Genomic DNA, 13,217 nt, shown 5'->3' on the forward strand with positions numbered 1-13,217 from the left:
TATGCACAGATGTACTAGACAGTCACTACACCAAAGAACTTACAGTCAAAGCATATGACAAGAGAAAACAGGTGGATGCAACAAATAAGCAGAGGAAGGTCAAGGTAACAGTGAGACAAACAAGTTTGGCACAATAAGCAACACATCTATTGCTTAGCCATACAATTTTGTTTAGTATGGTATGCCAGGGGTGGGGGGCAAAGGAGTCCTTGGATGTTTTTACTGTGTTACTGTAAACATAATTATTGAGTTAAAGTATATTACTTTCATATGATTACACATTTTGTTACTAAGTTAAACAGTAATGTACCAGTAATGTACATACTCAAGCAATATTGTTGGAACTGGACTACTTTTAAACTTGAGTTATTCTAATGCCTGTTTTATCAAAAAAAGAGTTAAAGACAATATTTAAGCATTTTCAAATCATTTCTTTGTGAATAAATATTGTAGTATATTCCCCATGAGTTCAGGTTTTCAACTATATTCCTGAAGAACTCATAGGGGATGTATTAAAATATTTGTTTACAAATATGCATCTTGTCCTAGACCTGACAATGCCAATTCTTCCTACTGAAAAAAAAAAAAAAGAGTCTGACTAGTGGTGTTAGAACGGGTGAACTGAAGACACTAAATTAACACATGAAATGAAACCTCAAAAAAAAAAAGTACAGTATGTTATTTATATTCACCCACGAACAGTCCTCATTTTGTCTTTCAATTTCTACTTAAGCTGTTTCACATATCAAGTCAGCTAATTCATACCTGAGGTGGTGATAAACTCTTCTAAAGACAGTGTGGCTAGCAAGTTATTTTCAGAAACAGGAATAAGAAATGACAAATGTGAAAACCTTCAAAGGTCATATTATGCAACTCAGAGATTTAGTACACAGTTCACCTTCAGTGGTGAGATGCCACATAAACCAGGAGTTTTCTACTGAAACTAGCAGAATTTAGATGTGCAAATGACAGCAATGCTACACAATAAAAGCAAAAAGTTTAAAAGGTGTGCAATTAAAGTCTCAACATTAGCATTACCTTAGCTATTTGCCTAGTGCACAGCACACAGGGTCTTTCATTATGTGATTACACAATTCACATTAATACAAAGGGACAGATGCAATTATTTTGAACCTTAGTTTAAAATACATTAATCAAGAGAATGAAATTCAAATTATGTTGGTCTTACTAAAAAAATTCAGAAAATAAAGATCTTTCTATTATTGTCCAGTATGTCAAGATCTGTTATATAATGAAAATCCATACGGCAGCGCATGCTTAACATCAGGCACATACAAGCTTCCCGCAGCAACCTTACTCCCTGATCCTGCAAATGTTTACTTACATGTGTGACTTTACTCAAATATGTTTACTCAAATACGTTCAAGTACTATTGACAGCAAGGGGGACTATTCACGAGAGTAGTCAAGTTGTACATGTGCATAACAGTTTGCAAAATTAGGACTCTAGTGTGGAATTTCTTGACTTTGTGCAATTAAACCTCCCATAAAGCTGTGGTTGGTTTAATGTTTTGGGTTTTTTTTCCAAGTTAAAATTCATTTCTAATTATTTGTTCCTTAAACTTCACCTGCCTTTATTTGAATGTTCAATCCTGAAATACAGTTGAATGGATTTTCTATTAACTTCCCAAGATATTCAACTCAGTGCTAAGAACAAGTATGAGTAATCTCCAAAAGTTATTTCAGAAAGTCAAAATTTGGGTCTCTATAAATGTGCAGTAAATTTTGTCACTTCTACACAGGGATATTCTATGAAAAATGTGGGAAAAATCCTGCCAGGATAATTAAAGAAAGTATTCTTTATTTCACTCAGTCTTTCAAACCCCCTCTCCCTCCAACATTTGATTACTCCATTCAACATTTCCAATCCCCTTAGATTTTTTCTTGTATTCCTGACTTAAATTGGGAACGGGAGGGGGGATGGTGTCACATCTGATAGAACATTCAGTTATTTTTATATTTGAAACATTCTCTTTTTGCAATGCCCACCTAAGGGAGTACCACCACACTGGGTGAAGCACAGCCACAGTACATTATAAACATACAGACCAGCAGTGAATAAATGCTGACTTTTTGATTTTCATCAATAAGATTCATGGATAAACACCCCATTTTAATCATTTCTGCACTGGCCTTCAAATTGAGTATGGAAACAGTATTTAAAGTGGTTCCACATAAACCAGTTTCTAACAAAATTTTACCACCTCCACGCTGGCTAGACAAGTTACATTTTTTAAAAAGACACTTTTAATCACCTTCTCACCCCCATTCCCCCAAAAAAGAAAGGGGGGGGAGGAGAGAAGAGGTAAAACATTTTGATACAGGAGGACTGACGCAAGTTAACAGTACCCTCTTAAACAGGTTTCCTTTTCTGTTTGAAGATGAACACCTTGGAGGACTTAAAATACAACTGCAGCCCAAGACTCTTGGTTCACCACCATGGAGAAGGCCTCTTAGTTTTCCCTATATCCCTCTACACGAGTTACACCCCCTCCAACAGTTACCTCTCTTACCCCCTCCTAACTCAGACCTGCAGTGAAATACTCGTGTGCTTCACACCCTCCAAATCAATTTACTTTGATTTTCTACTAATTGCGGAAAACCCCAAACCTTCAAGAGGGAGAACCACGGCAGGGACAGAAACAGACTGTTTCATAGTGCCAGAAAGTCCAAAGGTAGCTTTTCCTGCTCTTTGAGCCCAAGTTACCGCGAAATGCACACGTTTCTGACTGATTACATCTTCACAGCAACCTCTGAAGTATGAGGCAAATGCAGCTAAACGTAAAGGATAAAGTCCAAGCTGTAATAAGATTACAGCAGCACATCTAAATGTGATCTGCTTACTCCCACTGACATAACCAGTCCTAGCCACTGCAGCAGGTTTCTCTAAAGCACCGCCACTGAAAGTGGGGCGATGGGCAGAGGGAAGCCGGAAGCCTTTTCAGAGAACGGTGAATGCAATCGTGCTTTGCATCCAGTTGGTTTCTTGCGCTGCAATCAGTGGCTGGAACTCAGGCTTCTGGGGTGGGTGGGGAGAGTTTAGCAATACAAGGAGACATTACCAAATCTGAGGTCAGAAGCAGCCTCCCCCCGGATTATTAGGCACATCCCTTGCGAGGGACTCCCCGGGAGCGCACGAGGAGCACAGGGAAGACGCCGAGCAGCCTGCGCACCTCGATGGGCAGGGAAGAGAGCGCCCCGGCCTGCTGTAGGGTTTGTGCACCGACACAGGCAGGCAGCCCCCGCGGGACCAGCCTCCCCTGGGTGCGCTGCTCTCGCCAGGATATTAATAGCTGCTCTGAAGCTGTTAGCGCGCAAACGCCCCCGCCTGCTAACACGGCGGTGCGGAGAACACGTCGCAATGACAGTGCGGGCAACACACGCTGCCGCCCTCCCGGGGGAGGAGGGGGCTCCAGGGCGCAGCCTGGGAGGACACGGCAGAAGGTTGCAGCAGGGATGAAGGGGGCAATGAAACGCAGCCCGGGAACCACCCGGCGTCCCCTGCCCGCTGCGGCGCAGCGCCCACCCCCGCTGGCTTACCGGCCAGTTCGTCGGGCTCCAGCCCGCTGTCCGCGTCGGTCCCGCACAGCACGAAGTAGTGAGCGAAGCGGCAAGGCGCCGAGCCGGGCCCGGGGGCAGCGCTCCCACTCATCCCGGCGGCGGCGGCGGCGGCGGCTGCTCTGCGCTCGCCCCGGCGCGCGGGGGCCGGGCCGGGATCTCGCGCTCCTGCGGCTGGTCACAGCCGCGGCGTCTCCATCCCCAGCGGCAGGGTCTCGCGCGGCTCCTGGGGGGGTAGGAGGAGGCGCAGCAACCGCGGTTCGCGCCGCTCCCGGCCTCTCTTGGGCCGCGGCTCGCGCTCCCGCAGGACCCCGCCGGGCACGAGAGCGCAGCGAAGGGCTCGCGCCGCCAGCAGCGAGCGCCCAGGCGGTGGCAATGCATGCAATGCCCCCAGCCGCTGTCAGCTGAGCGGGGGAAGAGGGCAAGCGCTCGCTGTGCTGAGCGTCCTCCCTGCTGCAGCAGCCAGTCACAGGGAGGGGAAGAGGCGGGCACAGCGGGACATTTAAATCACTGCACGGCAGCGGGAGGCGGGTGCCGGGGAGCCTCCCGCCCGGGCCCCCTCGGCCCCCTGCCCCAGGCTGCTGTATTGCAGCGCGGTGCAGCGCGGCGCGCAGCTCTCTGCGCAGGTCACGGTTAGCAACGTGACCCCCCAGGAGCTGCGATCTCTCCCAGCAGGGCTCCAAAGCAGACCGTAGAGAGGTAAAGGCGGAGCCCGGTTTGTTTAGACTCACGGCCCATTTCAGGGCCTAGTCCTGGAGCTCGCCTCCGGCTGCCCAGTTGTGCTCCACACTCTCAGCTTTCGTTTTAGAAAAAGCCTATGGCAGGCTCTCCTGGTAGGGAAAACAATCCTCTAAACTCTGCAGCCAATGCAGCGTGGGGTGTGCGCTCAGCTCCAGAGGTGCCAGCTGTCCCATTCAGCCAAATGAGACCTTTGCCAACATTTTACAAAACACCTCACTGATTTTGGAGCCACAGGCCCGGTGTACACTGAGGTATGTCTACACTACACAGCTTTTAGCGACAGGGCTGTGTCACTACAGCTGTGCTGCTAAAAATGCGCAGGGTAGCTGCTGTTTGTCGGCACTCCTGCCAACAAAAACTTCCACCCCCAATGAGCAGCGTTTGTGTTGTCGGCAGGAGGTTTAAACCCCTCTGAAGACGAAAGTTTTGTCATTCAATTGCCCGTGTAGCCATAGCCTTAAAATTTCTACTTGTACAGCTGCACCACTGCAGCACATCTGGGGAAGACACTCAATGCCAGTGGTTCTGAACCTATTTACCATTCTGGGCCACATACAATAGTACCTTTTTGGCCCTGAGGATGTCTCGTGGGCCATAGGTCTGTGCTGATTGGGCCGCAAGCGGCCTGCCAGGCGCATGTTGAGAACGACTGCTCTGTGCAGACCAGAGAGAGCTCACCCATCAGCATAATAAAACCACCCCTGCGAGAGGCAGAAGCTATGTCGGCAGGAGAAACTCTCCCGCCGACATAGCACTGTGCACACTGGCACTTATGTCAGTGTAACTTATGTCGCTCAAGGGGGTGGAATATTCACACCCATGAGTGACAAGTTTTGCCGACATAGGTGATAGTCTAGTCATAGCCTTAGGTACAGCTATAGTCAGTACTAGGTCAACAGAAGACTTCTAGGTGGATTAATTACAGCGATGTGGAGAACCCCTCCCATTGCTGTAATGAGTGTCTCCAACAAAGAACTACAGTGGTGCCACTGCAGCATTTCTAATGAGGAAACAGTCTTGGGCTGACCTAGCTGTGTCACTCAGAGGCTGTGAATTAGGTTCTTCTGTCAACCTAGCTATCACCTGTAGAGGAGGTGAACTAACTAGAGCAGTGGAAAAACTCTTTCTGTCGTTGTAGGATGGGTCTACGCTACAGTTGCTGCATCATAGCTTGCCATTGTAGCATCTGTAATGTAGACAAACCCTGAGTCCCATTTCAATAATGACTTAGTTTTGTCTACACTACAGTAACTTAGGTGCTTTTGAGAATTTTACCTATTGACTCGGGAACTAAAGGTAACAATATTTGGCATAGCGAAAAACTGAAAATGTGTTTTAAAAAAGTATTGTAATGTAAAAATAAATAAGAGGTGCTACTGCACTGACTATTATTCAATTTTCATAAAAGCTTTATTTTTAAAATTTAGTTTGCAGAATTTCCACTACAGTGCTGCAGAATCCAGAATGTGTCCCCCCTGTGTGGCGTACACAGGATATTGATGTGCTTTAGTTTTTTGTGAGGCTTCTGGAAAAGTATGTTTTCAGAAGGAATTTTAAAGAGGGAGGGTTGAGTACAGAGCACAGCCCAGACAGTGTGTTTGATGCTATGTAAACAGACAGGAAGATGCAATCCCTGCCTTGGGACTTGTCTATCCTGGAGAATTTTAGGGAAAATTCCCACCAATACTACCGTTGTTTCAACTGCACAGCTGCTAGTGCTGGAGAGAGCCCTATATGATACAAGGCTCCAGCGGCATCCAGAGTAAATTTAATCAACATAGATATAAGAATACCAGAAGCCATAAGAACTACTATAAGACACTCTAAAAATGTAAAAAGAAAAGGAGTACTTGTGGCACCTTAGAGACTAACAAATTTATTAGAGCATAAGCTTTCGTGAGCTACAGCTCACTTCATCGGATGCATTTGGTGGAAAAAACAGAGGAGAGATTTATATACACACACACAGAGAACAAGAGTTGTTCTCTGTGTGTGTGTATATAAATCTCTCCTCTGTTTTTTCCACCAAATGCATCCGATGAAGTGAGCTGTAGCTCACGAAAGCTTATGCTCTAATAAATTTGTTAGTCTCTAAGGTGCCACAAGTACTCCTTTTCTTTTTGCGAATACAGACTAACACGGCTGCTACTCTGAAACCTGTCACTCTAAAAATGTAAGGCAGACTAAAGTGAATAATATTCGAAGAGAAATAGATTATTCTGGATTCTATTATTATTTACTTTAAAATCCATAAACTGTTTAAGGAAACTGGCCGGTATAAGAACATTTCTGACTAGACTGTCAAAAATAAGTAGGTGGCTGCTGAGTTACCAGTCCTCCTTCACTTGGCACCCATAAAGCATAAACAAGAGTTCCACAAAAACATTAGCAGTCTATGGCTTCTTCATCACCTCCGTCTATATCTACACTACAACTTATGTCGGCAGAACTTATGTCACTCAGGGATTTGAATAACACCCTCCCCCACCCCCCCGAGTGATGTAAGTTACGCCAACATAAGCACTGGAGTAGACAGCGCTATATCGTCGGGAGAGCTTCTCCAACTGACAGCTTCTACTACTCGTGGAGGTGGTTTTATTATGCTGGGAGAGCTCTCTCCAATCGACATAGAAAGTCTTCATCAGATGCGCTGCAGCAGCACAGCTGCATTGGTGCCGCTGCAGTGATGTACATGTAGAAAAGCTCTTAAGAGGTAGCCTTTGGAAGTACCTACAAGTCTCCTTACTACAGTTATTGCCAAATGAATAATTAAGGAACCTATTAATCTATACTGTACAATACTATCATAAAAAGAAAAGGAGTACTTGTGGCACCTTAGAGACTAACAAATTTATTTGAGCATAAGCTTTCGTGAGCTACAGCTCACTTCATCGGATGCATTCAGTGGAAAATACAGTGGGGAGATGATTTATATACACAGAGAACATGAAACAACGGGTGTTATCATATACACTGTAAGGAGAGGTTTCAGAGTAGCAGCCGTGTTAGTCTGTATTCGCAAAAAGAAAAGGAGTACTTGTGGCACCTTAGAGACTAACAAATTTATTAGAGCATAAGCTTTCGTGAGCTACAGCTCACTTCATCGGATGCATTCGATGCAGTGAGCTGTAGCTCACGAAAGCTTATGCTCTAATAAATTTGTTAGTCTCTAAGGTGCCACAAGTACTCCTTTTCTTTTTACTGTAAGGAGAGTGATCACTTAAGATGAGCTATTACCAGCGGGCGGGGGGGGGGGTGGAGGAAGAAAACCTTTTGTAGTGATAATCAAGGTGGGCCATTTCCAGCAGTTGACAAGAATGTCTGAGGAACAGTGGGGGGTGGGGATAAACATGAGGAAATAGTTTTACTTTATGTAATGACCCATCTACTCCCAGTCTCTATTCAAGCCTAAGTTAATTGTATCCAGTTTGCAAATTAATTCCAAATCAGCTCAAATAAATTTGTTTAGAGCCTGAGAGTGGATGGGTTATTACACAAAGTAAAAATATTTCCCCATCTTCCCCTCCCCCCACTGTTCCTCAGACGTTCTTGTCAACTGCTGGAAATGGCCCACCTTGATTATCACCACAAAAGGTCCCAACCCCCGCTCCCGCTCTTCTGCTGGTAATAGCGCACCTTAAGTGATCACTCTGTGTATGGTAACATCCATTGTTTTATGTTCTCCATGTATATAAATCTCCCCACTGTATTTTCCACTGAGTGCATCCGATGAAGTGAGCTGTAACTCACGAAAGCTTATGCTCAAATAAATTTGTTAGTCTCGAAGGTGGCACAAGTACTCCTTTTCTTTTTGCGAATACAGACTAACACGGCTGCTACTCTGAAACCAGTACTATCATAAATTCATTTCAGGACTATTCTGGTCTATTAACAATAGTTTGCAGTGTTGTTGTAGCCATGTTGGTCACAGGATATTAGAGAGACAAGATGGGTGAGGTAATATCTTTTGGGGGGAATCACATTGTAAGAGAAATATTTCCCAACCCCCCTTTTTTGGCCTTCAAACAATCCCCCTCAATCTCACCATGCTCATCATGAGAAGCCAGCACCCCACAGACCAGGACACACCAACTCAAAGCAGAACCAGACTCTGCCATAACAACAGATGCGAAACCTGCAGACAATATCGCCAATGCTATGTTGATCAAAGCCCCCCACAACACACCATTCAAGATCTGTGAGTCCTACACACAACAATCATGTGGTGTACCTCATCCAGTGCACTAAATGCCCCAATAACAACCATGTGGGTGGAACCAGACAATCACTACACTCTCAAATGAACTCACACTTAAAATTGTAAAGGAAAAAAAACCCCATATCACCTGTGGACAAACACTTCACAACACAATCACTCCATATCTGACCTCTCAGTCCTTGTCCTCAAAGGAAAACAGCACAACACCTTCAAAAGATGAGCCTGGGAGCTTATATTCATAACTTTGCTAAACACTAAAAATCATGGTCTTAATAAAGACTGAATTATTGGCTTTTTACAGCAATCTGTAACCCACTAACCCCCCACCCCCCCGTTTTTGTCCTATGATTGCAGAGGTGTTAAAGGCCACTTGACTTTGAATGGTCTCTTACAATATGTGTTAACTCCTCATGCTAAACAACCTTTCCACCTTCTATTTAGCTGTAACACTCTGACTACCTTTCCCAGACCTGAAGAAGAGCTCTGCAGGCATGTCTGTATTACCAACTTAAGTCGACCTATATTAGGTCAATTTACAGCCATTGCAGTAATTACTGCAGTTTTCATATCCACACTGCCCTCCTGCTGTTGGTGGTGTGCGTCCTCACCAGGAGCGCTTCCACCGACTTAAGGAACAGTTTTGGGGGCTGAGAGCCTGGGTACTCAACTCCGCACAGAGCTGCCCAGCAGCTGCCCAGGCTCTCAGCTCCACTCCCAGGTGGGAGCCCAATCTAGGCTCTCAGCTCTGCTCCCTACTGGGAGACCAGTACCACCGGGGCTCTCAGCTCATCGTGGAGCTCCCTGGTGGGAACCGGACTGCCGCCAGCTCCCCGCTGCCACCCGGGCTCCCCACTGTCCTCCAGGAGCCCAGCTGCCACCTGGGCTCTTGCTTCCCCACTCCCGCTGGGAGCTTGGGCAGCTATAGGGCTCGCAGCAGGGAGCAGGGAACCAGGATCCCCTTGGGGCCGCCAGGCTCCTAGCAGGGAGCTCAGGCAGCAGCCTAGCTGGGAGGGGGGAGCCGGGAACCTGAGGGGGGAACTGGGCTGTAGCCGGAGCCCCCACCGTCCCCAGAGTGACAGTCTGATCTGTGAGCCAGGCCTCGGGTTCACAGCAGGTAGCCTACCAGTCTTTCTTGTCAATTTCACGGCTCCAGCGGGGAGCCATGAAATTGACAAGAATGATAGCCAACAGCAGATGTAAGTAATGCAGTGTCTACACCAACATAAGCCCTACGCCTCTCGTTGAGGCGGTGTTATTATGTCGGTGTAATAGAGCACTTACTTCGGTGGGAGCAAGGCTGTAGTGTAGACACTAAAACAAGTAGGTCAACGTAAGCTGCCTTATATCAACCTAACTTTAGTGTATACTGGGCCTCAATAGTAGCGCTAAAGTTCTCTCTTTCAGCAACAGACATTGGTCCAATAAAAGATATTACCTCACCCACCTTGTGGCACAGTAGTCCCCCATTGTATATAGGAATTACTAAGGTCAACACTGAAAGATAGGTTTCAGAGTAGCAGCCGTGTTAGTCTGTATTCGCAAAAAGAAAAGGAGCACTTGTGGAACCTTAGAGACTAACAAATTTATTTGAGCATGAGCTTTCGTGAGCTACAGCTCACTTCATCTGTAGGGTGGTAGTTTGTAGCAGTTGTTAAGCAGCACACAGCAGCCCAACAGTGTAAGAAAAGACGGGAAGTATATCATATCCATATGGGAAAAAAGAGGAATTTACTGTATGCCAGTAGAATTTAGTTATCCAAATTAAATTTAGGTAGGATGCTAGCAAAAATTCTCTTTTCTTGTGTACAAATTTAGAAACAAAATTAATTATGAGGTTGCAATCATAGTAGAATGATAGTGTACTCATGTACACCTGAAAAAGACTGCATTTAAAAATGGTTATATACCCTCTGTGGGATTGCACTGATCATAAATTACAATTAAGGTTTATTGATACATTTGATTTTAACCTACATTTTTATTTAACTTCTCTTTCTTATCTAGGGTTTTATAGTATGCCCATCACTGTATTGTTTGAATGCCTTACAAATTTTATGAGACAATTGTTTGTTTTGTAATAAAGTCCCAGTTCCTATACTCCTGTGATTGTGTAAAAGGCTCATCTTTCATTCTACTATATAAAAAAAATACATTTTTATTCCTTATGGTTGAGGTGATAAGCTTGAACATGTGAACCCCAAAGGCTCAAAAACCAGAAGGCAAATAAAAAGGATAAAAAGTGGTACTATTTTAAAAATCTCATGATTTTTCTAAGCCAATCATATGGGATGAAATCTTGGCTCCATTGAAGTGATTGTTTAAACTCGTACTGACTTCAATAGCCCAGGATTTCACTTTTTTTTTTTTTTTTTTAAGCCTGACTCATTATTTTTGAATGCTTGGGATTGGCAACACTGCATAGCAACAGACCCTAACCCCATTTTAATCACTTAGCTCCACTGACTTCAACAGAGCTACGTCAATTTGCAACAGCAGAGGATCTGGCCTGTAGAATCTAGGTGGAAGGAAAGTTTTGGTTTGTTTACATGCACTGTTATTGCTGAAGAGTGAGAAGGAAGAAGTGTTTTATATGTTGCTGTGAAGGCAGTGAGGCTTATAGTCATTCTGACGTGTCCCAGGAATGAGTTTAGTCTGGTTTTCTCCCCATTTCCTTAATCCCCTTTTTTTTAGTATTACATGAAAAATCTTAGGAAGGTCAATTGTTCGGATCACCCACTTTGGATGATGGAATCTGAGATTCAAAGACATTAGAGATGAAAATACCTACTGAAGGACCCATTATCCAGTAATGATATGCCCCCATCTTTACCCTTGCAAGACTGCTTCCTACACTATATTTTCTATAGTTTTATTGTGTCTAATTTATAATATTCCAAATGTCAGGCTTCCACAATGTGTCTTAGACAACCATTCCACCATCTAAACTATCTATTTGTAAGGAAGTTTCTCCCAATACTCAACATATAATTTATCTTTCTTCATTTCATCTCATTATTACTCATGGTCCTTGTACCATCATAAATATTCTCCCATTCTGGTGTTTATACCTTTCAATTATTTGTTGACCACTATGTCCCCTTTCAGTTTTCACTTAGAAAAAAAAGCTCTCTACATTTAGACATTTTAATCTTTCCTTATAAATCATCTCCTCCAACTTCCTAATAATTTTTTGTGCTTTTCTCTGAACTCCCTCAAATTTAGCAATCTCTCTCTGATAATGAAGTGTCTAGAACTGAACTCAGTATTGCAGGTGTGACAGCACCAGAGCCATATGCAGAGGGAGAAGTGGAGATGTAATGTGATGTTTCTATGTAAGCAGCCCCAAATTACAGTAGCCTTTTTTAATGACCACAAGTTATATCTGCTCTCAGTGTCAAACTATATCTCAATGGTGGGCATGCCAGCTACCCTTTTTTGCTTTTAAGCTACTTACATTGATGTATTGTCAACAGATATTTTTTCTATAAACAGAAAAAAATTAAATCTGCTTGTGTGCGCGTCATTTCTCTGACTGCAGCATGGAGTTTATCAGGATTTTTGCCAGTTCTAAGTAGGATCAGCTGAGTGGCTTTTTATTTTCCCTACATCTCACCAAGAGCTAGGTTACTTTATGTAGTTTGGTTTGTTTATTAACTTACTTCTGTTTGACCATTCAGCTCTAGATCACATGCCTAGAGTTCACTCAGGCCCTCACTTTCATCCAAACCAAACTGTTTTTTATTGAGATAATACTAATATTTGTTCCTTTGTTGCAGGCTTCTCTGCTGAAGATGAGTGTATGATATAGCATCCCTGAAAAGCAGTAAATACAAGATATTTAAAGCTATATGAATTAGATCCCTCCCAAAAGAAGTACTCAAAAGCTTTAACTTTTCAGTTCTGACTTTTCACTTATGTAAGGGGCAATTCTGTAATGGTGTGTTTTAGCCATCTCCTACACAGAGCAATAATTTTTATTCAAATATATTACGCATATACAGAGACATTTCAATCACACTAATAATAAATATAACGTTGTAAAATAGAACCCTTTAGAATGTAACTATAAATATCCAACAAAACCATTCTCTTGACACACACAGGTTTCTGTCACCAGTACTCTTCCTGATCTATCCTTAGGGTCAGCCCTCCTTCACACCTTCCCTCCTGTTGTTGTAAGTATAGCTTCAACAGAACCAGTAGAAGAGCCAGGTACTTCCTTCTGAGTTTCACCCGAGTATTCATTTCTTCTTTTAGTAAAGAGGAAGCCCCACACCTCGCATTGTCCTTTGCAAACCACTCAATTCATCCTCAGTAACCCTAGCAGACCCAGCTGCCTCACAAGCACTTCACTGGGTCAAGTGTCTGTGAACTAGCAAGTAGTGACATGGCCCCCTCTGGGCAGGATTTTTCTTGTCCAAATCCCCCCATATAAGTTGTTCTTATCCAGTCTGATTCTTTCCCTCCAGATTCGTCTAGTTTGAGACACAGCAAGTTGCTTTCTTTCGTGATTTACTCGTCGTTCTTTACCCTGGCTTCTAATAGGAGTCTGTAGGTTTTTTGGAAGATCCTTGATGAGGAAAATATTCAGTAGCAACAGTAGCAAGCACAGCTAGCAATTTGGAGGGTACTAACTATACCCAGACGCTTTTCCTTAGATCTTGTGACAATAGTTTTTT

General features: G+C 43.9%; 2 protein-coding genes across 5 annotated transcripts in view; one reads left to right on the forward strand and one right to left on the reverse strand.

Moving 5' to 3' along the window:
* DENND5B (DENN domain containing 5B) overlaps positions 1–4,053 on the reverse strand; it is a 171,831-nt gene extending 167,778 nt beyond the window's left edge. Inside the window, exon 1 of one of the 3 annotated variants that reach the window (XM_038381459.2) lies at positions 3,561–4,053. In XM_038381459.2, coding sequence (XP_038237387.1) covers positions 3,561–3,672 — 112 coding nt within the window. In that variant the 5' untranslated portion in view covers positions 3,673–4,053. Of the gene's footprint in view, positions 1–3,082; positions 3,296–3,560 lie in introns of those variants that run through there. The other 2 variants (XM_038381450.2, XM_038381468.2) reach the window with 2 other exon arrangements.
* A 71-nt stretch (positions 4,054–4,124) lies between these two features.
* ETFBKMT (electron transfer flavoprotein subunit beta lysine methyltransferase) overlaps positions 4,125–13,217 on the forward strand; it is a 55,791-nt gene continuing 46,698 nt past the window's right edge. For both annotated transcript variants that reach the window (XM_043518284.1, XM_043518296.1), the window contains exon 1: positions 4,125–4,277. The gene's annotated coding sequence lies outside the window, so the exon portion shown is untranslated. The remainder of the gene's footprint in view (positions 4,278–13,217) is intronic.

This window comes from Dermochelys coriacea, chromosome 1, assembly GCF_009764565.3.
Source record: "Dermochelys coriacea isolate rDerCor1 chromosome 1, rDerCor1.pri.v4, whole genome shotgun sequence".
Taxonomy (NCBI): domain Eukaryota; kingdom Metazoa; phylum Chordata; order Testudines; family Dermochelyidae; genus Dermochelys; species Dermochelys coriacea.